General features: G+C 33.6%; 2 protein-coding genes across 2 annotated transcripts; one reads left to right on the plus strand and one right to left on the minus strand.

Annotated features, from left to right (window-relative positions):
* Window positions 1–1,480: 1,480 nt before the first annotated feature.
* Window positions 1,481–9,563, minus strand: LOC112715056 (lysine histidine transporter 2). The gene is made up of 8 exons (XM_025766798.2): window positions 9,053–9,563; window positions 4,163–4,453; window positions 3,163–3,549; window positions 2,603–2,996; window positions 2,417–2,522; window positions 2,231–2,322; window positions 1,749–1,817; window positions 1,481–1,647 (listed from the first exon to the last, which is right to left on the minus strand). Exons 2-8 carry the CDS (start codon window positions 4,372–4,374, stop codon window positions 1,549–1,551), a joined length of 1,359 nt encoding a protein of 452 aa, XP_025622583.1. The 5' UTR covers window positions 4,375–4,453; window positions 9,053–9,563; the 3' UTR covers window positions 1,481–1,548.
* An 11,995-nt stretch (window positions 9,564–21,558) lies between these two features.
* LOC140175568 (uncharacterized) lies at window positions 21,559–24,269 on the plus strand. The gene is made up of 5 exons (XM_072204081.1): window positions 21,559–21,880; window positions 22,440–22,768; window positions 23,397–23,477; window positions 23,670–23,813; window positions 23,916–24,269. Exons 1-5 carry the CDS (start codon window positions 21,559–21,561, stop codon window positions 24,267–24,269), a joined length of 1,230 nt encoding a protein of 409 aa, XP_072060182.1.
* The last annotated feature ends 2,095 nt before the right edge of the window (window positions 24,270–26,364 follow it).

The raw sequence follows: 26,364 nt of genomic DNA on the forward strand, positions 1-26,364 counted from the left end.
AAAAAATTCAGGACCAAAAGGTATTTTATTTCCTAACAACATTAGTGATAAATTGCTAATTTGCTATGCTTTTTTCGTGTATTGTAAAGAACTTTTTTCTGTGATACACAATGTTGATGTTAATTTTAGATAACTGCTGATACTTTGACTCAATAAGTAAAGTCAGACTTAATAAAAATAAAAAGTTCATTTTAAAAAAAGAGATTTCTAATTTTTATTCGACTTTTTTAAAGAGATTAAATATGGTGAAGGAGTCCAGTTTTATTTGTCTAAGCAAGTAACTGCCTCTAAAAAATTTTTATACCATTTTTATAATAGATCTCAACAGACTTCTAAAATAAAAGAAATAATTATCCATCAATAAAAATAAAACTATTCCAACAAAAATAATTATCAACTCTATTATAAATAAATAGACTCACACTCTTCAAATATAATTTACTTTTAAACTTATCAAATCGGTCTAAAATCCTTATCAACCTATATATTTCGTATGTATTACACTTCATGTCATGGGGTGACGGAGCTGAGGTGGCCATTTTGCATGTGCCATGGATCCTCTACCTGCAACTCCTCCAATTCACATGCTACGAAGTTAAGTTGGGTACCCGCACCCACTTTGTATGATGCTTTTAACTTAGTCCTGACTTGCATCTTCATCAATAATTTCATCTATTTTAGAAATTAATAATTTTTATATATTGATTTAAATAAAAAAGCCCAAAAACTGTTTTCAAAGATATTTAAATTCTATCAAGGTTTCGAAAAGATTTTTAACAAAATCGTTATCTCAAAATCTGGTTTAAAGAACTTTGAACAAAGCCTTCCAAATGTTAACACTAATATAATTTACTGCATACAATGATCCTACCTTTCTTCTCCATCTCTTTACTTCCTCTTGGGCTAGATGGTAATTCTTAGCAAGAAAGAAAGCAATCTTCACGCAGCGATGCGATTGGTTCAAAAATAAATTTGTTGCATCGAAATCAAAGAGTGCTTAACATACTCACCAAAAGTTTCATCTGTCACAAGCCACACAAAATAACACTAATTTAAATATCTCTACTCGAGAGATTCAGACTGGGTAGTTGATTTTTTATTTAAACAAAGTACACACTAAATTCACAAATGTTCAAGAAGAATTGATTTATCACATTCTCTTTTTCTTCCAAATTTTAGAAGAAATAAATATTTGCGTACACCAATATTAATAAATTCATTAAAGCACTTGACTGTCTAATAAACTCTCTATAATATATGTTCACTTGATTTATAAGGCAAAATAAAATCCTACTAAATTAAAGTTAGACCTTAAATTTATAAAGACATCTTTTTACAAGGCTAGGCAAAACAATGTAATGTCTTGTATATATATATATATATATATATATATATATATATATATATATATATATATATATATATATATATATATATATATATATATATATATATCAAGTGCCTCAAAAGTGCTTAATTCTTTTTCTTTTTTGCATTCTCCCATCAACCAACTTTGAACCCAATAACAGAATAATGATTCCTTAAAGCTCATGAGAAAAATTTGTAATCCTTAGCTGACAAAATGATATTCCTCATTGCACCAATAGGAGATAGTGTCATTATCAATATTCCAATAATAATGCATATCTGAAATTCAATTATAAAAGAACAAAATTAGCTAATGTCTTTACGAATAATTTTTCAAATTGAAGATGAACTTATTAATAGTTAAATACAAATAAATTTACCCAATTAATCGTCCAGGACAAGCCATATTTTCTAGGTTTCTTGAGCTTAAGCCATATGATGCATGGAAGCTGCAAGTAGCCATAAAATTAAATAAGACCAATAATAGCTAAACATGTATATGCATAGTAGGTTGAATAAAATATAAATATTTATTATTATTTATTATTCATATTTTTTCACATTTTCTGTAGATTAGACTGTTAAGAAATGAAGAAAAAAATTTTATTTTTTCTAAAATTCTTTTTTTATTTCTCTCCAAAATTATATTGCACAAATTCTTTTAAAATACAACTATATTACATATATACAAAACAATATTAATTATTCGTACAAAATATATATTAAAAAAATAAATATAAATTAAAAACAAATTAAATAATACATATATTTAATAAATAAAAAATAATTTATTGACTGATTTTTTATATGCATTTAATATTTTTATTTAAAATATCAAATAATAATAACATATCCTACTTACATAGTAAGAGGTGGGAGCAAATGCGAATCCACCAAGAAATCCAAGAAGAGACCCAAAAAATGGGACACAAATTCCTATGAACATTGTAATTCCTGCATAATATAGAATTAGAAAAGTTGGAGTTTTATTGCTAGAAGCCATTCCAAATCAAGTGATAAATGAAGAACAAGAATAATAATAACATACCAACATATAGAAAGCGAGTTGTGAATCGTAGGGTAGTAGAAGGTGAGAAGTTCAACCGTGTAACCAAGAAGGTTTCAATCATATCAAATACGGGCATTGCAAATACCTGTTTTACAAAAATTAGTTATAAAAATGAAGTAATAAAAGGAGTAGGTGTGACCCTAAAAGTTGAAAGTGAAAAGTGACCTGGTAGCCTCCAACAACATGAATGACAACAAACAAATTAGCAATGCCAATAAGCCAAGCAGGGTGTTGGAGTGTGATGAGGATGTTGTCATCCACAGAATTTCCAAACATGTAGTAGCCAATAAAAGCAACAGGAAAGTAGCATAATGCAACTCCAATGTATGCCAAAACACACCCTCTCCACATTGGTATCTTAGAAGGTTTTTCTGCTGTTGAAGGCATTGTGGCTTGGATTTCAAGAACCACATTGTGGCCTGCGTATGCAAAAGCCACATCTCCCAATGCAGAGAAGAAATTAAAGACACCATCGCTGGTGCTTTTCATTTTTACAGTATAGTCTATGTCTTTTGAAATTCCTTTCTTGATAGACGCGGACCAAGCAATCGTTGAGTAACTGCTCCAAAAACATATTAATCCAACATTAAGTGAAAATATGATAAAATTTACAGTATTGACTAAAAATACCTTAGATACAAGTAAATTCGTTTTAGTCCAAAAATAATTAATAGTTATTTAATAATTGTTTATTTTTATCAAATTGTGGCAAAATTCTTACGTACCTGAGAGACATGACGGCTGCACCAGCAGAGATGGCGGAAATAGAATTAAAGTTAGGAATTTGTGCAAGCACAAAATTTACAGAAGCAAACACCATGATCCAATAAGTGGTTCTGATTTGTTTGCAATCGGGACAAAAGGTTTCATGAACCTTTTTCAAAGACTTGCCTCCAGTGACCATGTACACGATACATGTACCAACTTCAACAAGTAGTTGTTGAGGAACCACAATCCACAGACCAAGTTTTTCTCCGAAAGCTTCTTGTCCCAATTGATGATACCTGTCGTTTCTCTTTCCCCCAGGTACCATTTCGTGCATCTCAACCATTTGCCATAACGTGTATAGTGTGATTATCCATGACAGGATCATCACTGTAACACCAGCACCCCTGTTTTTTTTTTTTATATTAAAAATTCATTTCAAATAAATAACATAACAACAACATTATATATATATATATATATATATATATATATATATATATAATAATTGGCGAAACGTTTTTAGTATTCAAATAAATTAAACAAAGCCATTTTACAATATTCTTATCTTTATCTTCTTCAATTCAATGCATATGAATCGTCATGTTGGAAAACAGGAAGCTAAATATCCAAAGGCCAGAGTGACTTTAAAACAATGGATTAAGTAAGATTATTTAATATAAAATAATCAAATTTGACCAAAAATCTAAAAACTTGTTCGTTTACGTTTTTATCTTTTATTTTCGCTTTATTTTTAATGTTTTTTGTTTTCATGATTTTAGGAGAGAAAAACAAAGAAAAAATAACAATTTTTTTTTATTTTTTTATAGTTCTAGAAACAAAAATATTAAAAAATAAAAAATCTAAATAAACAATCATCTACAAGTCATCCATATTATGTCAACCACAGTAACTAATCCATTTTAGTGATAAGAAAACATATCATATATATAATAATAAATTGTGAAGATAAGTAGCATAATTAGAACTTGAAGAAGAAACACAACTACTATTACGTACCAACCCATATGTGACATGGCATAAGGAAGGCTAAGAATTCCAGCTCCAACCATGGCGGTAAGATTGTGAAAAGCAGAATACCACCATTTCGCATTTCTTGAAGCAGTTATGGGAAGCCAATCATCAAGGTTCTTTTGCTTTGAACCTCTTGTTGTTGTTGTTATAGGTGCAGGTGCCAAACCGTCACCACTTACTTCCTTCTCAGAACCCATGTATCTCTTTTTCTTTTGGTTCTTTTTAGCAATTAGAAGTCAAGCCTTAGTTTCTTCTGCTTTAGTTTTCCCTCTCCCGCTTCAACAAAAAAAAAAAATGTGACCAAACAAACTATAAACAGACCATATATAATTTGTAGAATAAATATTTAAATTGGTCAATATCAATTTTTAGTTTTTAGATTGAATAATTTAAATTTTTTTAATAATTTTTATTTTATAAAAATCCTCAAAAATTACTAGTATTAGATAGATTGATCCTTCTGTCACTTTTTAATCAAATTTTTAATTGTACATTAAAGATAAATCGCTAAAAATTTTATTATAAATTAATTAAAACTATCAAGAAATCAGTATCTCTTATTTTTAATGAATATTTAGATAATAATATTTTGCTTGAGAATGAATTATTCAATTTTAAACTTTTTGAGGATCAATGTAAGTATCTACTATAATTAGGGAACTTAATTAAATTAATCCTTTCTTTTATTACTTCTTATAGAAAATTTTTGGATGGGATTGGCTTGAGGTACTTTTAGTGGCGGGAAATTTGCTATAATTACTGTTGCATTTTTTGGACAGAAAATTAAATAAATAAATAGGAAGTTAGGAAGTTGTAGTTGAAAAGTCGTATTTGAGAACCACAAAAGTATACACTAGTTTGTCAAAGTCTTCTATTTTTGTACCTTTGCTCCATAAATAGTTATTAATAATTGGGGAGGGATGGTAAATCCTATCCCTATTTCCGATGTATTTTAATTTATGGGAGTCAGCGAGAGTGATGTTAACCACACATAATAAGTAAACATATTAAGGAAATATGCCCATATGAAAATGAAAGAATTTGAAAATAAATATCGTTTGTCACCTTGTCAAGACAAGTCTGTTGACTAATAATATTTTAAAATGTAGTAGTTAAAAGAAACGAAGAATATGGAAAAGTCAGAAGTATAACTCATGCTTGGATTATTAAAGAGGTAGCTGGTATATAGGATCATGGTTCACGGTTCACCTACTTCGTATTACAAAGTTGATTTTATGAAAATTCAATTAGAACAAACATAATTTATGTTTTGAAACTTTTAATCTAGAAAAGATTTTCCTATTTTGGCTAAGTTAATAAGAAAAAATAAATTAAACCTCACTTTGGATGTATAATTATTAAAATTGACCATTTTAACACTATATTATACTTTTAGTATTGTGTTTTTGAGAAAAAAAAATTTGTCTTCAATTTTTTTTTTCATACAAAATCGTTTCTAAAGTTTAAAACCAAATTTTAAAATCGTCACTTTTACTTAAACTCATAAAATTTTGGACAAAATAATCCATAACAAAAATAATTATAAAATAAAAATAAAAAAAATAAAAAAAAGAAAGTATTTTTACTCCTGCAAAAGAAAAAAAAGAGAAGACAAAAAAAAAGTTGTCTATGATCCATTCTACTTCTATTTATACTTCTGTCATCACTTCTCTATAATTTTGATCCCTAAAGTATTTTGGTTTGAAGGACGATTTTAAAATTAAGTTAAATTTTATGAACAATTCTGTATACAAAAAAAATTAAAACAAAAATATTTTTAACTTATGTCTTAAAAACTAAAAATCGTACTTAATTTTTTTTTATTTGTAAACTATGTGAATAAGCTATATACTAGTATTACTATAAATAAACTACATAAACTTTCAAGTGTGTTATATAAATATTATATTTTAAGAGGTTATAAATAAATATTATTTATCCTATTATAAAATTCGAAAAATAAAAGACATCCAAAATATTAAAAACGAAGTTAAATGTGATATATCATCCTATAATCTCCTCTGTTACACTTCTTGTTTTGGTCTTTTTGGGATTGTATGATTACTGATCACATATAAAAAACGAAATTCAGAGAATCATAGTATGAAGTCTCCAACCGAAAAATCCAACAAAGAAGCAACATTTTCTTGCTTGAGTTTCACATGCATGGCTCGAAAATAGAAAGCCGTTTAAATTGAATAAGAATTTTATTAATATTTAAAAGTATATTATTAAATTATTAGACCAAAAAAATTTTATTAAAAAAATTGAATTAATAATTAAATAATAATAAATTTAAATAGTTATTTAATATTTTTTATTGAATAATAGTAAAGGATTAAAAAAAATCCAATCATAATTTGCTAATTACAGTCAAATTAGTGGCCACCACTGTTTTGTGGATATATATATAGGAAGCAATTTTGGTACAATTAATGTGACATTAAGTTTCTGCTTATTGGGATTGATTGACTTAAAAATACTCAACTTCTAAGATTTGATTTGGTAAACGTTTTTAAAGAAATGTTTATATTCTTAAAAAGAATTTAATTTTGAATTTTGATGTATTGTTAGTGTAAAATTGTTTTACACATACATTTAATTATATAATATTATATTAGCAAAAATAATTACTTTATATATTGATAACGTGAATGGTTATCTAAGAGAATAATTGTAATTATATAAGTGTGTAAAATATTTTATACTGTCAATGTATCAAATTAAACTCTTTTAAAAAATACAAACTTTTCATTTTATATTTGGTAAACTAAAAAAAACTATGTACTTGTATTTGCAAATTTTGAAAAACAAAAATATTTTTAAAAACACTTAGACATAATTTGATAAAGTTTTTTGAAGAGGTGCAAGACACTTATAATTATCAAAATTAAAAAATCTAATTAACCTCGTACATTAACTAATATCTAAATTTAATTCTTATATTAATATCTATTAAAAAAATTTAAATTTTAAAAGTTATTTTACTAAATATAATTGTTGTTGCATATACTTATTGAAAGTTATTTTTAATTTAATTTATCAAATACAGACAATACAATTTTTAAAAATTATATTTTAAAAACTAGTTTTTATAAGTTATTTTTGAAAATTAAAAACTTTGTCAAACCAAGTTTTAAATTTAGTTTGGTAAAACTTTTACTTTTTAAAAGTTAGAATATTTGTTTATAGACATTAATATAAAAATTAAATTTGGATATTAATTAATGTACACAGCTATATTATACTTTTTAATTTTGATATGTACAACCAAACTTCAAAAAGTACCTCTTAGGTACTTTTAAAAGTACCCATAATTTTTAAAAGGCGCAAACACAAGCACATAAAATTTTTTATTTACTAAAAACAAAATGAGGAGCTTGTAGTTTTAAAAAGTATAAGCACCTCTTCAAAAAATTTTACCAAACCAAATCTTACTGTATAACCTTTTAAACATAACTTGTACTTATTGAAATTAAAAATTTTAATATAACATCATATATTAATTTATTTTTAAATTTAATTCTTATATCTATATCTATTATAGTATTTTTAAATTTTAAAAATTAGTTTATCAAAAATATGTTATAATTTTTAAAAAATTACTTTTAAAAAATTAATTTTTATAAATTATTTTTGAAAGATGAAAATTTTGTCAACCTACGCTTTAAGTATTTTCTCACCAATGAACGTTCATTCTATCTTTTTCAGTAGATGACTATAGTAACCCCATACCAATGTTTGAAAGAAATTGTATTCACTCCCTATTTTAAAGTAATATAATGAAAACATAAAAGAGATAAATTTAAAAAAAATACTATATATGCATTAAAAAATAAAATTAAATTACTTAGAGTGTATTTATGCATTAATAAATATATATCATTTAATTCATATTCTTTAAAATAATTAGTATCCTAGACTTAGATTTAGTTTAGTAAAAGTTTTATTTTTTAAAAATAGTTTATAAAAATTAATTTTTAAAAAATAACTTTTTAAAAATTATAGTATTTAGATTTGATAAATCAAATTAAAATTAGTTTTTAATAAGTACAAAAATAACAAATATATTTGATAAAATAATTTTTAAAATTTAAAAATATATTAATAGACATAGATATTAATATAAGAATTAAATTTGGATATTAATTAATATACGAGATTATATTAGACTTTTTAATTTTAATAAGCATAAGTTAAAAATTTTATTTTAGGTGCTTTAAAAAATATTCCTATTTTTTAAAGTTACAAGTACAAATACATATTATTTTTTTTTATTTATCAAATATAAAATGAGAAGTTTGTACTTTTAAAAGTTTGTGCAGAAATATCTCTTCAAAAAATTTTAAGCATATTCTTAAATATATGAAATTTGACAAAATAAAATAAAATAAATAGACAATAATACCCATATACTTCTCAATATATTTTTCATAAAAACGATGCAAAAAATCCGATTGATCTTTGTCCTATATACTTCTTTTTATTCTCAGAGACTCTTTCACGACAAAAATACATTGTGTTTTTGATGTGTTGAAGAAATAAAAATTATTGCTCAAATAGATCTCATTATCACAGTGGCACAAAATTTATCAGCAAAACGGAAGGATTTCATATGTAAATTCAGTTGGCTCTCATCAAATTCAATAATTTGAGACATATAAATCAAGATCACCAAAAACCAGATAACTAGCTTTTGACTTTTTGTTTCATATTTTTCTTCCGTTTATTAATGAAGACAAAACCCACTACAATGACAATACATGTGTTAACGTTGGAAGGGACTATGATGATAAAAGTGCAAATTGTATAAATCTTATGGAACAGTTGAGACATGTTTTAATATATAAAATTCATAATTTCAAAAATATTTACCTGAAAAATAGTTTGGAAGATTCCCAAATAAGGTAGCACGAAACTCCAAGAGCAGCAGCAACAACACATGAGTAGTGAAGATAGATCAGAGTATATAGTTTGTGAAATGCAATCTGAAACACAAAAACTCAGCTTCAATTCTCGTGTCACTATTAAAGTCTTTGCCCCTGCTTTCACGGTTACACACTTTGAGGTACATGTATGTTCCTTTCTCATTCAGAAAAGGAAAATCATCTCAACTCTTATTCGTTCTTAAAACGTATATATTTAATGTTTTCTTGGATAACAACTTGACTATTATTGCTATATATAAAATAAATACGCGTCATGATTTATCATAACATAGCATATAATAATTTAGGTGTTATTTTTGAAAAGTTTTTCTTAAATGTGAATATGCAAGTTGGAGAAATTATTATTATTTGAGCGAGAGAATCAAGAGTAATAAAGGAGTCAATGAATTGAATGTAATGTATAAACAAGTGTTTGAGTTAGCATGAATTCCGTGATTATGGGATCAGATCAGATCAGATCTCATTCATAAATGTGAGGGAATGGGCTTCCCACTTGTTCCGGAATTCGGACTTGGGCTACTCCCATCAGGAGGAGACTTTAAGCTTTTTTTTTTTTCCATAAAACTTTTGCAATGCTGGGTGATTTGGTCATTTGCATTGTTGATAAAGTTTAGGGCGTCAGTTCACCAAAAAAAAAAAAAAGTTTAGGGCGTCATGTACCGAACAAAAAAAGTTAGGGCGTCAAAATTCGTCGTTTCAACTCGTTTATTATTATTAATTTTTTTAAATAAGTGGACTTTTACTTTCAAAATCAAATCCGTTTAAACCTGGTCTAAACAGCTAAGTCCAATTAATCAGATAAAATAACGGATTAATTTATCGGTAATACTAGAGAAATAAAAAAAAATTAAAATTTATCTTATTTAATTTTCATTAATTGTTACTAAAATTAATAAATATTAAAGGAGATACATTCTTGCTATTTTTAGTATTCATAAAAAAAAGCAAGATTCAAGAAATAAGTTATTGCAAGAAGGTTTTTTTTTTAATGTTTGTCCAATCTTAAGTTGATTATCTATATGTAAGGCTAATATATAGTCTTATTTTTCTTGAACATTTTTTTATTATATTTTCTGTTCTCATCATATTTTTATAGACATATCTCAATAATAATTTATCATCAGCATCTACAATTCTCAACAATTTGATCAATAGACTTACAAATTTGTATGCAGTAAAATAATTATTCCATTTTTTTTGTTCAGGATAATTGCACTAACAGTTCTACCGTTAGTACTTCTTTTTAATTTATGACCAATAAAGTGTGCATCCACAACCAATGCTAACAAATCCGATTTGTGCTCAAAGATTAGGGGTAGCAACATGCACCCTACTCCCGGGTACCACCAACCCGGTCGGATAGGGTTGTCAACCTAATCCGCAGCGGATAAGATAGGGTGCGGGTAGGGTTCTCATGCGGGTCGGTTATGGTGCGGGTTGAGCCTCAACCATATTCGACCAACCCGCACCTTATATATGTATATGTTATACACTTATATAAAAATATGTTTCAAGTAGATGTTGAATCAAAGATCTTTCCCTAAATACAAAAGATCCTTAGCCACCAAGAGAAGATCACTAATTGATAATTTAGTACGTTTTATTTTACATAAAACTCAGTTCTATTTTAAATCATCATCAAGTTATATAATAATGTTGTATCTTTTTGGTAACTCGCGGATAGGATCGGGTACCAGCGAATTAAGAATGGGTAGGGTTAGAGGTGGGATATTCTTAACCCGCGGGTAGGGTTAGGATTGGATCCAAACCCTACCCTACCCTACCTATTGCCACTCCTATCAAAGATACTCTTTAATGTAATGAAGATAATGGCAAAACGAGTTGTACTTGGACGAATAATCTCCATTCAAGTAGGTCTTTGTGTAAGGCAGGACAAGAACACCATATGATTACACACACACACGCACGCATGTACACACTTACTTAAAGCATGTGATCCAAGGTTAGAAATATGCGCCATACTGCTAATATCTTTTAAAATAAGATTCAAGCAATGAGCACCACAAAGTGACTAATAGATATTCTCAAATTTCTGATTAATAAGCTTACCAACTACAACATAACTGGCCGTATTGTCAGTCACTATATACACAATATTATCAGACCTAATCTATTCAATCACTGCAGAAAACAAGTAATAGAAGCTTGAAGCATTTTCTACCACATTTGAAACATCTACAAACTTCACAAAGTACAATCTTTTCGATCAATAAACTAAAAAGTTAATCAGTGATCTTTACTTTTATTCTGTCCAACCATCAGCAATGAGAGTACATCCAGTTTTTCTTTAGGCACTCTTATAGCTATCAACAATTATTTGACACTTTTTTTTGAGATCGGCTAACAAGTGAACCCTCAACTTAATTATTATAGGAATGATCTCTATAACCAGGCCCAACGCCACCAACACCATCTAACATATCTTTAAAAAATAGAGACATAACTGCATTGAAAGAAATTCTATAATCCAAAAGCTATATAGCAAATCACTTATCAACTTCATGTATCGCCTCTTTCGACACACTTTTCAGACTTGGTTGAACTCTTAGAGTTGATCTTGGTGCAAACACAAGAGGAGTAATGACCTTTGCTTTCTTTTTTGAATCATTTCTAACCACTTGCTTGTTAAATAGTAGCTGACTCAGAGTTTGTTGTTCGTCTTATGCTATTGCATCATTAGTTGCATCCTTAATCTCATCACCATCGTCTTCACTAATACTTAGTTTTCTTCTATTAGTTTTACTTTTTTGAATTTCTTTCAATAAATCTTTCATTTGATTTTCTACGTCATAAAGAATTTTCTGACACTTTTTAATGTCTTTGTCTATTTTTGTCAAAATTTTTTTATTCTGTTAATTCTGTCTCATCCAAAAGTATGCAAATAAAATAAGCATTAGTAATGTGACTTTTCGTTCACTATTTATAAAGCAACATATCTCTAAATTCTATCTATATTTCTCCGAATATTAGAAATTTGTAATTAACTATCATTGAAATCGGAAAGATGAGAAATATCATTGAAACCAAGAGAATCATAAGCCAAATTATTTTCTACAAATACATTATTATCCCAGTTTCAAGAGTGATTATAGACCTTTAATACACATTAATGGATGCTTTTCAAAAGGATACTTTGGGATACAATTATTTTTTGTCGTGGGATAAGACGCAAACAATCATTTTTATGTCATTGCCTATGTGTCTGTATGCTCAAATACTAAGGAGTCATGAAAATGGTTCTTGAATTTGCTTGAAGAAGACTTAGGAAATGCATCACTTGATAGATGAAATGTTATAAGTGATCAACAAAAAATAACTTATTATGATTGTGTATTTATTGATTAGTTAAACAAATTTTCAGATTTTAGATTTTGGATATCAATGTATATACACTTGTTGCAGGGACTAAGAGAAGTACTAAAGGATCTCATGCTAAATGCACTCCACTGCAATTGTATCATGTATATATAGAAAAATTTCATCAATCGATTCAAGGACTTGCAAGTGAGGTAGAGTATATGGGAGTGTGCAAATTGTACAACTTTATTATAGTTTGTAGAAACGATGAAAAAAGTTAAAAATGAACAATGAAGATGTTTGGACTTATCTTACTAGGTTTAATCTAAGGGCATTAAAAAGTTGAACATTAATATTTTTTTTTGTTTATCTAAAGAGTTTAATTTTGATATACGAATTTTTATACCGTATAATTACATCTATTTTTTTATATGACTATTTACGCGATTAATATGAAAAGTAGTTATTTTTATTAATATAACATTACGTAATTAAATACACGTATAAAATTATTTTATACCAACAGTGAATTAAAATTAATTTCTTATTTAAAATGTAAAGAATATTAATTGGTTTAATATTTTTTAGCTACGTACTCAATTTTTAACTTTTTCCGATAAAAAATATGATTTCTTTCTCTAATCAATGAATTGTGGAATATTCTCAAGACAAAATATCTTAAATTTTTACTTTTTTTTAAATCTAATATATAGTACTCGTTACAATCATCGACACATACATACATATATAAGGATCTAACATATTTCCAATTAGTTAAACTTTGAACCAAAAGAATATTTTAAATAATATATAATTGTATCTGATACGTACTCTATACCTCAGTCACCAAAACTATCCCCAGAACTCGGAACAGAACGAAAAGGTCGAACGAAAAGTCTAAACAGTCAAAATCTTATCAACGAAACAAACTCACCAAGAACGACACTCACCATCCAACTAAGAATCCCGGACTTATCTCCATATTCGGTAAATTAATCATTTATAAAACCAAAAATGCAACCTCGGCAGGAGGCAGGTAAAGGTTCTAATTTAAAGTTTTATGCTAAGTGATAATATTTTTTAAAAAGGCCTTTTACTGACTTGAGCATTAGAGTATCTTTTGCAGGTATTTCCTTTGTGGTGTTCAAGCTGAGCCGACCTATAACTCTTCAGAACAAGTAACATATTGCTCAAAAGAGATCGTCATAGCTCGGCGACTGCTCATAGGATGGAACATTTGGCACCCACCGTGGGGCCTGAGTAATAAAAATCCCACTAAAATTTAATTCTCTTTTTTAGCTTTGTATTCCCTTTTTTTTTTCCATTTTTGCTAAATCTCGAAGATGGCTGATAACGAGACCCATCAACCCACACAAGCAGAGCATTTAGCACAGATTGCCGAACTTCAGACGGAAGTTCGAAGGATAATTGAATTGTCATAAAAAAGCCAAGCTAGGAAACACGGCAAGGGAGACCCCAAAAGCTCAACCCAGAACAACACAAAATCCCAAAAGCTGACCCCGCCAAAAGAAAAGCTGACCATAGACAACCATTTCTCGAACGAGATCACCAAATTTCAAATGCCAAAAAATTTTATGTTGTGTGCTCACTGCCCTTGAACCATATGAGGGGTTCGGTTATCCTCATGCCCATATTAAGAAATTTCAATCAATGATGTTCTTTAATGGTGCATCTGAACCTATACTTTACCAAGCTTTTCCTACTTATCTAGATGGTGCTGCATTACTCTAGTTTTCTAAGTTGTCTACAGGATCCATCTCTTCTTTCAAAGAATTAGCAAGGTCCTTCACTGATTACTTTGCTGCGTCAAGAATATATGTACGCGGGCCAGACTACCTAAGTATCATAAAGCAGGGGCAGCATGAGATTTAAAAGACTACATGATGTAATTCGCATAGGCGACCATGGAAATTCTAGATTTAAGCCCAGAGGTCCACTTACATGCCCTCAAAAGCGGCCTCCAACCTGGTAAGTTCTAAGAGACGATCGCAGTAACAAAACCAAGGATTTTGGATGAATTTCGAGAAAAGGCGGCAGGACAACTGGAAATTGAAGAGCTTCGTGAAGCTCAGAAGATGAAAAAATACCAACCTAGAAAGGAGGAAGAAAGGACCTTTAGATCACTGAATAATAAAGAACCGAAGAAACCTTCCGAACTCGCCCCAAAGTTTGATACCTACACTAGATTCAACACCAAGAGGGAGAACATAATCAAGGAGATCCTGCACGCCAAAATAATCAAACCCCCTGCCCGAGTAGGAAGCTATCAGGACTAGAAATATCTGGACAAAAATAAATACTGTGCTTTCCACCAGAGGTTTGGACACACAACTGATGAGTATGTGATAGCAAAGGACTTGCTGGAGAGATTTGCTCGACAAGGTCACCTGGACAAGTACATTGAAGGACAAAAGAACAAAGAGAGCAATTCAAATCGAAAGGAGCGTCCACAAACGTCAACTAGGCATGGCAAAAATTCCCGGCGGGGTGGATACCCGCGGGAATTTACCTGTCGGGGAGCAGGTATGGGGGGTAATTTTTACCCGTGGGGACGGGGGACGGGGCCCCGTATAATAAACGGGGCGGGGGCGGGGTAGAGGTCCCCGCCCCGTGGAGATCCGTTAAATCCCCATTTGTATGAAAAGACAAAAATGCCCTGATATATATATATATATATATATATATATATATATATATATATATATATATATATATATATATATATATATATATATATATATATATATATATATATATATATATATGTGAGCCACTCTCATTTGAACATAACCTAACCCTAGCCGTCTTGCTTCAGAGAAAGATAGAGAGCGATAACTGAGACATGAGACTCTCGTCTCCACTCCTCCTCAAACCCTTAGCCCTTCCTGCCTCCTTTTCGCTGACCGCCGACCGCCGACCGTCGCACGCCGCCTTCCACCCTCTGGTTTCTTAGCGCCGCCTCCCACCCCAGACTCCCTGAGTGGCTCGGTCGCTCACTGAAGGCGTCGAGGCAGTCAAGCTCACCGTCGCGGGCTCCGGCAATGTCGTCTTCTTCTCCTGGTCGTAGCAGACTCAGTAACATTGTCGTCTTTTCCTGGTCGTGGTCGTCATCTTCTCCTATTCGCGTTGTCGGTCTTCACTGGACGCTGGTCTTCCTTCCCCTTTTCTCCATCAGGTTCAGGTAAGTCAGCCCTGGTCTTTGCTGGTCTTCCATCCCCTTTTTTGAATTTAGATTTCTGAATTAGGGTAACGAATTTGGGTGTTCTGAATTAACGAGATTCCTATTAATCTGAATTTTTGTGTTTTGAATTTCTGGATTTTTGAGTTTTGAGTTGCTGAATTTCTGATTAGGTTACTGAATTTCTAAATTTCTGATTAGGTTAATGAATTTCTGATTTGGTTAATGAATTTCTAAATTTCTGATTAGGTTAATGCTTTTCTGACTATGAATTTCTGGATTCTGGTTGTGTAATTTATATTTCTGGTTCAAAACTATGCCTCATAGTTTATCGGAGCCATGTTTGTTTTTGCATAAACGGTTATTATGTTAAGTCCAAATGGTTTCATTCTTTTTAAAAGTCATTGCAAAACAATTTGATAAACAATATTTGCATATATAAAGCTTAGAAGAAGGATAGAAACAGAATATAAGTATATAACCCAATTGGTTAATGACTTAGACTCTAATTTACTATCCTGCTTCCAGTTCTTTTATTTTTTGATCTGTTTCACTAGAACAAATAGTTTTAACTAATATCATGTTCATATCTAAGTAATGTTATTTGAATAGTTTGGAGAGCTCAATTTTAATTTATAATTTATAATTTATATTTTTAACGTATTGAGTTATTATATGATTTTAACTTTAAATTGTTTTTATGTCAATGTAGGATTCAAGTAAGTCAGAATCTACCATCACTACCATTATGGGATGAAAGGAAGATTGAGATGGTGGAATTCTATTTTTATCATGTTATGAACTTTATTTTGTTGTTTATGAATATGGTTGGTTGTTTATGTAATATTTGGTTGTTTATGGATATGTTTAGATGTTTATGTTTGTTGTTATTGCTATTTAAGTCTTTAAAGACTATGGATATTATGTTTGTAATGATAATTGAAGATTATCTTTGATTTTCTCTAATTTTTTTTATTTTTTTTCAATTTTTACAAAAATCCGCAGATATCCGCGGAGACCCAGGTCCCCGGCGGATACGGGGTTCCCGTTACCCGTCATGGGTACCGGGCGGGGACGGGGACAGATATTGGGGGCGAGGGGCATGTCCCCGCCCCCATGGGGACCCGTTGTCATCCCTAACGTCAACAGAAAAAGACAAAGGGAAGTGGACAACTCCTAACCCACCAAGACGTATAATAAACTACGTATAGGAGAATACGCAGGGGGCGGCAAAACAATCTCGTCAAGAAAACAAAGTTACCGAGAAATGCTAGCAATTGAAGGTACGATGTATCCAAAAAAGGGAAACACAATAAGCCCGGCGATAACATTCACCCAGTCAGACCTCAACTTAACAAGCCCAAACCTCGACGACTCGATAGTAATCTCCATCCAAAATGGAGAACTGTTGGTAAGAAAAATCTTAATGGACCCAAGCAGCAGTGCCGACATTTTATTTTACTCTACTTAAAAAAAATGAAATTATGTAAAAAAGACATACAACCCTCCTCTATAGAGCTAGTTGGGTTCTCTGGAGAAAGGGTCCCCATTTTGGGGCACATATGACAAAAGACGACAATGGGAGAGAGCCCTTTGTCAAGAACAGTTGATATTCAATCCCTAATAGTAGACTGCTCCAGTTCGTATAATATCATTCTTGGAAGACCTGCTCTGAATGCTTTCATGGCAGTAGTGTCTACCTTACATTTGTGTGTTAAGTTTTCTGTGCAGGAGAACAAAGTAGCCACTATACATGCCGACCACCAGGAAGCTCGGTAGTTACAATGCAAGCCTGAAGCAAAGCTCGAAAAAAATGAATTCACCATCATAGGTTCAGGCAGTATACAACACAAACAAACTACCTTCCTTGTCTGAGCTCAACCCCAGAGAAGATTTCAAGGAAAGACCTTAGCCGATGGACGACCTCGAGAAAGTCAGACTGACTGATTATGAGGACCAATTCACTTATATGGGAGGGGCCCTAACAGGCAAAGAAAAATTGAAGCTAATAACCATACTCTAGAGTAATGCAGACCTATTCGCATGGACCCCAACTGACATGCCCAGAATAGACCTTGATGTTATATGCCACAAATTGGCTATTGACAGAACAGCTCGGCCAATAGCTCAGAAGAAAAGAAATCTCAGAACAGAGAAGATGAAGGCGTTGCTTGAAGAAATCAACAAATTACTCACGGCCGATTTTATAAAAGAAATCAGATTCACAACATAGCTATCCAATGTAGTAATGGTAAGAAAAAGTTCAGGTAAATGGCGCATGTGCGTCGACTTTATCAACCTTAACAAAACCTGCCCTAAAGATGCTTATCCACTTCCCTCTATTGATAAATTAGTTGATAGTGCTTCTGGATTCAATAGTTTGAGCTTCATGGATACATACTCTGGTTATAACCAGATTTTAATGCATCCAGAAGATTAAAGCAAAATAGCTTTTATAACGGAACACGGTAATTTTTGTTATAGAGTAATGCCTTTTGGCCTAAAGAATGCAGGTGCCACTTACCAGCGGCTAATGGACAAAATCTTCCACCAAAAAATAGGTAAGAACATTGAGGCTTATGTAGATGACATGGTCGCAAAGACGTCAGCACAAGATTCATATTGCACCGACCTACTAGAGATATTCGGCCAAATTTGAGCATATAACATGCGACTAAATCCAGAAAAATGTGCTTTCGGGGTGCAAGGAGGAAAGTTCCTCGGGTTTATGCTAACTTCAAGAGGAATTGAAGCCAACCCCGAGAAAAGTTAAGCCATACTTAATATGACAAGCCCAAGGACAGTCAATGAGGTGCAACAGTTAGCAGGAAGAGTTTCTGCCCTATCACGTTTCCTGCCTACAGTGGCTGACCAATCGTATCACTTCTTCCAAACAATATCAAAAAACAAAAGGTTTGAATGGAACGAGGATTGTGAGAAATCCTTTTCTGAGTTAAAGGCCATCCTAGCATCACCACCAATATTGCAAAGGCCAGAAATCGGTAAACCTTTATATTTATTGATATGGTCGTTATTATACGAGCTATAACTCGGCCTCATAACCGTTATTGATATGAGCTATAACTCATTATCACCCGTTACAACTCAGATTTTATGAGCCATAACTCGGTAAGATCATAACTGACGTACAAAACGACTCAGTAATCAATGACATTATTGACCGTTCCAAAACCGACGTTATGACAAAGGACGCAACGGACGACGAGAACCCACTATATAAAGAAAGGTAAAATATTTCTCGGATAAGTTCGAACAAGACAATATACTGACTTAAACTTTGGAGTGCCTTTGCAGGTACACTCCCCCCTCCTCTTCATTGCTCGTGCTTTTACACCACAACACGAAGAAAAAGCTCGGACTCAAGTGTTGGACGTTCAGCCTCCGAGGATATAGCTCGGTTGATACCAGATAGTTGGAGCCGATCTATTTTGCAAGCAAGATCAATTGGCGCCCACCGTGGGGCTGAGGAAATCAATTCTTTCTTTTTGGTCCCGTTACCTTCGCTTACACCCATGGTTGACGTACCACCTCCTTTCACTATCCGAACTTATGCGAATGGTAACCGAGCTACAGCAAGCCAATCAACGAATGGCTAACGAAAATCAAATAATGGCTGCTCAAATCGCTGAACTGAACCATGCTCAGATAGAAAATAACGACACTCATCACCAGCGATCAGAAGATAATGAGCATCATTCCCAGCCCTCTCATGTCTCGGAGACTATCCGAGCCGAAGAAGTTCAACCTGAAGATGAAAAGGGAGAGTCCGAGGAACTTGTAGGACCCTTCACAGAAGAAGTGATGAACTTCGAACTGCCAAAGAGATTCACCCTGCCACTAACCCTCACACCTTATGATGGGCTCGGAGACCCGAAGAAATTTCTGAAAAAGTTCCGATCAATAATGATCGTCAATGGTGCATCAGATACTGATTTATGTCATTGTTTTCCAAATTATTTAGATGGTCCTGCACTTGATTGGTTATGTGCTTTGTCTGCAGGTTCTATCTCGCGATTTCAGCAGTTGGCGAAGCTATTTGAAGAACACTTCGCTGGATTCGCGATTTACCTGCACGACTCCGATTATCTGAATACGATCAAACAGGGACCGAATGAAAGCTTGAAGGACTATATGACCCACTTCACCAAAGTCGCCATCAATATACCTAACCTCCACCCCGAGGTTCTCTTACACGCAATCAAAAGCGGACTTCGACCTGGAAAGTTCCAGGAGACCATCGCAGTAGCCAAGCCGAAGACCCTTGTAGAGTTTTTGCGAGAAAGCAAAAAGCCAAATTGAAGACAAACTACCGAGATGAAGATAAGGCCCCAAACACTAAGAAAAATTTTAAACTGACCCCTCGATTTGATTCCTATATGCAGTTCAACACTAAGCGATAAGACATAATTAAAGAGATATTAAATTTAAAGCTAATCAAGCCACCAAGAAAGGTCGGTACCTATCAAGATACAAAGAACGTGGACAAGTCTAACTATTGTGCATTCCACCAGAAACACGGCCACAACACTGACGAATGTGTGGTGGCCAAAGACCACCTAGAACGCCTAGCCAGGCAGGGGCACCTTGACAATACATTGGGGTCACATCCAAAAACGTAACACAACTTCCACAATCAACGATTCGTCCGACCAACAAAACCGAGGAAAAGAGAAGGTACCTTCAAACCAATACGAAAAACCACGAGGTATAATTAATTGTATTTCAGAAGGATAAGCAAGTGGAGGATCCTCAAATTTGACCAGAAAAAGATCATTCCGAGCAATATACTCGGTGAATGGACTACAACAGGAGGCTGAAACGACAAATCAACCACCACAAGTAACTTTTACACACATCAACTTCGATTCCAACAAACAAAAAGATGATCCAGTGGTCATCACTCTTCAACTAGGAGATTTGTTGGTTAGGAATGAAATCCTAGATCTCGGGAGCAGCGTCGACGTTTTGTTCTACTCTACATTCCAAAAAATGAAGCTCAGCGACAACATACTCTAGTCAACAGGAGGAGACCTGGTCGGATTCTCAGAAGAGCGAGTTCCAATATTGGGTTCAGTGTGGTTACAAACCACATTGGGTGAGCATCCTCTTTCAAAAACATATGACATTCAATATTTAGTAGTTGATTATTTTAGCCCGTATAATCTTATACTTGGCCGACCTTTTTTAAATAAGTTCGGCGCAATTGTCTCTACAGTTCATCTGTGTGTTAAGTTTCTTCTGCAGGACGATCAAGTTGTAACAATTCACGGAGACCATAAAGAGGCACGCCAGTGTTACAACATTAGCATGAAACTCCAAAACCATTCAAGGAAACAAGTCAATAATGTTGACCTTACCACCAATAGCCACACACTAGCCGACCTTGATCCAAGAGCTGACTTTCTTGAACGCCCAAAACCATCGGACAACTTACAGAAAGTGTATTTTAATAATAATCCTAACAAATTTACTTATGTAGGTATGTCAATCAGCCCATCAGAACTAAAGGCCATCACTACCTTCCTACAAGAGCAAGCTGACCTATTTGCATGGACACCTTTAGACATGCCCGACATCGATTCCCAAATCATCAGCCACAAACTAGCTATAAACCCGTCCGCCCGACCAGTACAGCAGAAGAAAAGAAAGCTCGGTGAAGAAAAGAAAAGGGCGTCCTTAGAAGAAACCCAAAAGCTCATCAACAAGAATTTATCAAAGAAATCAAATTTACTACCTGGCTGGCCAATGTGGTAATGGTAAGAAAACAAAACGGTAAGTGGCGCATGTGCGTCGACTTTACTGACTTAAACAAAGCATGCCCAAAGGATTCTTATCCTTTACCATCCATAGAATCTTTGGTAGATAACGCCTAAGGTTATGCTACCTTAAGTTTTATGGATGCGTATTCGGGGTATAATCAAATCCTCATGCACCACTCCAATCAAAGTAAAACGGCATTTATTACTGATTTCGGTAACTACTGTTATAAAGTTATGCCATTTGGATTAAAGAATGCAGGTGCAACTTATCAACTTCTTATGGACAAGGTCTTCGCCAAACAGATCGGCAGAAATATTGAGGTATATGTTGATGACATGATCGCCAAGACACAGATCGGCAAGAACCATATCGATGACTTAGCAGAAATATTCGATGAAATATGCCGCTACAACATGCGCCTCAACCCCGAGAAATGCGCATTCGTCGTTCAAGGGGGTAAGTTTCTAGGATTTTTTTACTAACACGTAGGGGAATTGAGGCAAATCCAGACAAATGCCGAGCAGTTCTGGATATGGCAAGCCCAATGACAGTCAAAGAAGTACAACGCCTTACAGGAAGACTTGCCGCCCTTTCAAGATTTGTTCCATGCCTAGCTTCAACATCTATTCCTTTTTTTTCAAATGATAAAAAAGAAAACCAAATTTCAATGGAACGACGACTGTGAGAGAACTTTTACCAAACTCAAAACAACTATCTCATAACCGCCGATTCTGCAAAAACCCCTCCAAGGGGAGGATTTGTTTTTATGTTTATCAGTTACTGATTGGGCGATAAGCTTGGCTCTTGTTACAGAAAGGAACAAAATTCAGCATCCGATATATTTTTTTCAGTAAAACTCTCCAACACGCTGAGCTCAACTATCCGAGGATAGAAAAACTCGCCTTAGCTCTAATATTTTTGGCGCGACGACTCCGACCTTATTTCCAGAGTCATGTAATCTACGTCAGAACAGATCATCCCTTAAGACAAGTATTACACAAACCAAAAATTGCAGGCAGACTTATAAAGTGGGCAATCGAATTGTCCGAGTTCGACATCAGGTATCAATCAAGAGGACCAATTAAGTCTCAATTCTTGGCCGATTTTATTGTCAAGCTTACAATACCATCGGAAGAGGACCATACAAAGCAATGGACTTTATACATGGACGGCTCCTCCAATAATGGGGGCTGTGGAGCTGGAATCCATCTAGAGGTCGAAGATGGCTTTATACTGGAACATTCCTTACACTTAGCTTTCAAAGTAAGCAACAACCAATCCGAATATGAAGCACTACTCGCCGGACTCCGACTTTGTTTGGATCTCCACATATCGGCAATAAAGGTATATTGTGACTCTTTACTAATAGTACAGCAGGTAAACGACCTTTTTCAGGTAAAGGACCCTCTTCTATCTAAATATCTACTATTAGTGAAAAAATTAACTTCAAAATTCTCCAAATTTGAAATACAACACATACCACGAGAACAAAACCAAAGGGCTGACATTTTATCTAAGCTTGGCAGCACACAATCCGACTTATCTACATTACATCAATTCACCATTACATCTCCAAGTGTTACTCTAACAAATGTGTTAAGTGTTACACAGGAAAAGAATTGGAGGAACGACTTCATACAATATTTACAAACAGGTCATATACCAGCAGAGGACGAAAACACCCAAAAATTCTGAAGACAAGCATCTTCCTTCACATTATTCAATGGAGCCCTGTACAGACAAGGATACACTCGCCTATTGCTAAAATGCCTTAACAAGCCCGAAGCCGATATAACATTATTTGAGGCACATGAGGGAATCTGCGGAACACACTGGTGCTCGGAGCTTAACATCAAAAGTCCTCCGCGCCGGTTTCTTCTGGCCGACTTTAAAGCAAGATAGCCAACACAAAATTCAGACTTACAACAATTGCTAGAAACATGCGCCACTGGTACACATTGCTACCGAGCAGCTGCATCACTCTGATATCAGTTGGCCTTTCAACCAATGGAGGTTAGATATACTTGGTCCGTTCCCCACGACACCGGGTCAGGTAAAATTTCTCATAGTAGGAATCGATTATTTCTCAAAATGGGTGGAAGCCCAACCTTTAGCAAGAATTACATCCCACCAAATGATTTCTTTCGTTTGGAAAAATATCATTTTCCGTTTTGGAATACCTCACCATATCATAACTGACAATGGTCGCCTGTTCGCAGATCAGAAATTTTAATCTTTTTTGCAGAACCTTAAAATCAGGCAACATTTCGCCTCAGTTGAACACCCTCAAACGAATGGACTAGCAGAGGCCACAAATAAGGTCAACTTACATGCACTGAAGAAGAAGCTAGATGACGCCAAAGGCCTTTGGGCCAAGCTAATACCTGAAGTCCTTTGGGAATACAATACAACCCCATAGTCATCAACAAAAGTAACACCATTCAAACTAGTATATGGGTCTGAAGCTATGATACCACTGGAGATTTTCCAGATCTCAATCAGAACCCATCTTGACAATCAAGACGAAGCTCGAAGATCCGAACTAGATATCATTGAAGAAATAAGAGACATCGCCACATTACGACAACGTGCGGCACAGCACGCACTAGATTGCCAATACAACAAAATGGTAAAAAGTAGATCATTTGGGAAAGGTGACTTAATACTTCGCAAGACAGACACTGCTCGGAAACCACCATCCCATGGGAAGCTCGCCGCAAATTGGGACGGTCCATACCGAATAGCAGAAGTACTCGGCAATGGAGTGTACAAACTAGAATCAATAGATGGTAAAATCCTACCTAATACCTGGAATGTTTCATCTCGAAAGAAATTTTATAGTTAAAAGTCAGGGACATGCTTGTACTCTTTTTTCTACTACCAAGATTTTGTCCCAAAGGGTTTTGCTTGGAGAGGTTTTAACGAGACTAGCCTACCTGCACCTTTGTATTAAAAGGTTCACCAATTTACCATACATGATAAATAAAAATTATCTTATTCTATTTAACAAACAACTATACGAATTATATTCTATCATCCATATAGCTCGGACGACGACAATACTCGTCTAGTTACAACCTGCCAATACTTGACAGTAGTATCAGACAAAACGAAAATATTCTCAGATTAATTTCCGATTAATCAAGTACAGCTTTCTCTTAAACAAAAAGCAATACCATTAAACGCAAACAAACCGGCACCACAACTAACAAAATCCAAGTTCAAAAGCATCACAAACTACTATCTATTACATATGCAACAGCAAAATATTCAAAACGCATATAAAATTCTCTATAACAAAATAACACAGCATATTAAACATTATCAGCCTCATCTTCCGTGTCACTATCATCCTCGATCATCTGGCCATCACGGACGACTTTTCCAGGGTCCATCTCGAACAGATCAACTTCTGGTGCCAAAAACTTCACCTGTAAGCGTGCTCTCTCAAACCCCTCGACGAAAGAGTCCAGAATTTCCTCAGCTTTCTTTTTCTCAAAATCTTTAAATTAAGCAGTGACCTCAATCAGGTGAGATTCCATGCTCGCCAAATCACTTTCCTTTTTCTTCAAATCCTCCACATCTTTAGCATAACACTATTTTGTCTCCTTCAATAACTTCTCAGTATCAGTTAACCGAGCCTGTAGCTCGGCAGTAACACTTTTGCTCTTACTCAATTCTTCTTTTAACAAAGAAATCTCTCCTTTTTCCTCTGAAACTTTTCTACTCTTCAACTCTTGACTACGCCCAAGACTGGTAAGATGCAGGCCAACAACCTACAAAAATAGTAAGAGAAGTTTATACATTTCCCCAAAACAACAACAGTATAAACAAGGTCGGCTAGTACCTGCATGTACTGTCTGATGGCCATGTCCCCAACCTCATTTGCAAGAGAAACATTAGCCGAGGATTGGCAGTACTGGTCCACCACAGCCATATAAGGATACTCCTTTCCCCACACAAAAAAGCACTCACTGTGTTCGGAAATTTCATGCAGCTTCTTATGATTACCCACAAAAGCCTGTATTTCTTCTAAAGGGACTCCTAGTTCATTTTCACCAGAATCCTCGGACACCTCAACCACGTCCGACTTCCTCTTTTTCAAAATCACTTTTGTCTGACCCCGAGGAGGTTGAGTAACTTCTCCAGTCACAACCCCTTTTCCAACGTTAGAAGATGACACCTCCTATTCCAAATTTTTATTCTTAAAACGGGACCTCAATGATGCAGCTGAAATGCCAGGGTATTTACCACCTGCAAAACACACAGGATGTTAGACATCCATAAAGGAAAAATACACACATAAGAGAAAACCCCAAAACTCACCCAAATACTGTAAAACAGCATCTTTATCTTCTTCCCACTTCAGCAACTCATACATCAAAATTAGATCTTTACGATCAATATTTTCGACCAGGAACTCAATCAAACATACATTCCTCGGAGATATAACCTCGGGTCCGAGTATATTTTGAGGTTCCGAGTACCAAAATAAGGAAAACTTCTCAGCCAGATTTTCATCAATGAAAAAAGAGAAATCTTTTTCCAAGCCTCTAACCTTGAAATACATTTCCTTAAAATCCTTAAAAGAATATTTATAGAACCTAAATATACCAAACCCTGGGGTGCTATTGAAATTTATCCAACCACCCTTCCACACCCCATTTGCTTGAAATAAACAAAAGAACAGCTCAACAGATGGCACTTCTTCAAGAAATTCTATCAGAATTTCAAAAGAACGAAGGAAAGCCCATCCATTCGGATGCAGCTGTGATGGAGCACAATTAACTGTTTTAAAACCTGACATTCAAACTCTGTGAATGGCAACCTCACTCTCAGCTCTTCAAGCACACAGCTGTGCATGTAGAAAAACTCAAACCCCCTTTCCCAGTGATAAACCCTATCATCAACACTACAGAGCAACAACTCAACCTGAACTC

Source organism: Arachis hypogaea, chromosome 10, assembly GCF_003086295.3.
Source record: "Arachis hypogaea cultivar Tifrunner chromosome 10, arahy.Tifrunner.gnm2.J5K5, whole genome shotgun sequence".
Classification (NCBI taxonomy): domain Eukaryota; kingdom Viridiplantae; phylum Streptophyta; class Magnoliopsida; order Fabales; family Fabaceae; genus Arachis; species Arachis hypogaea.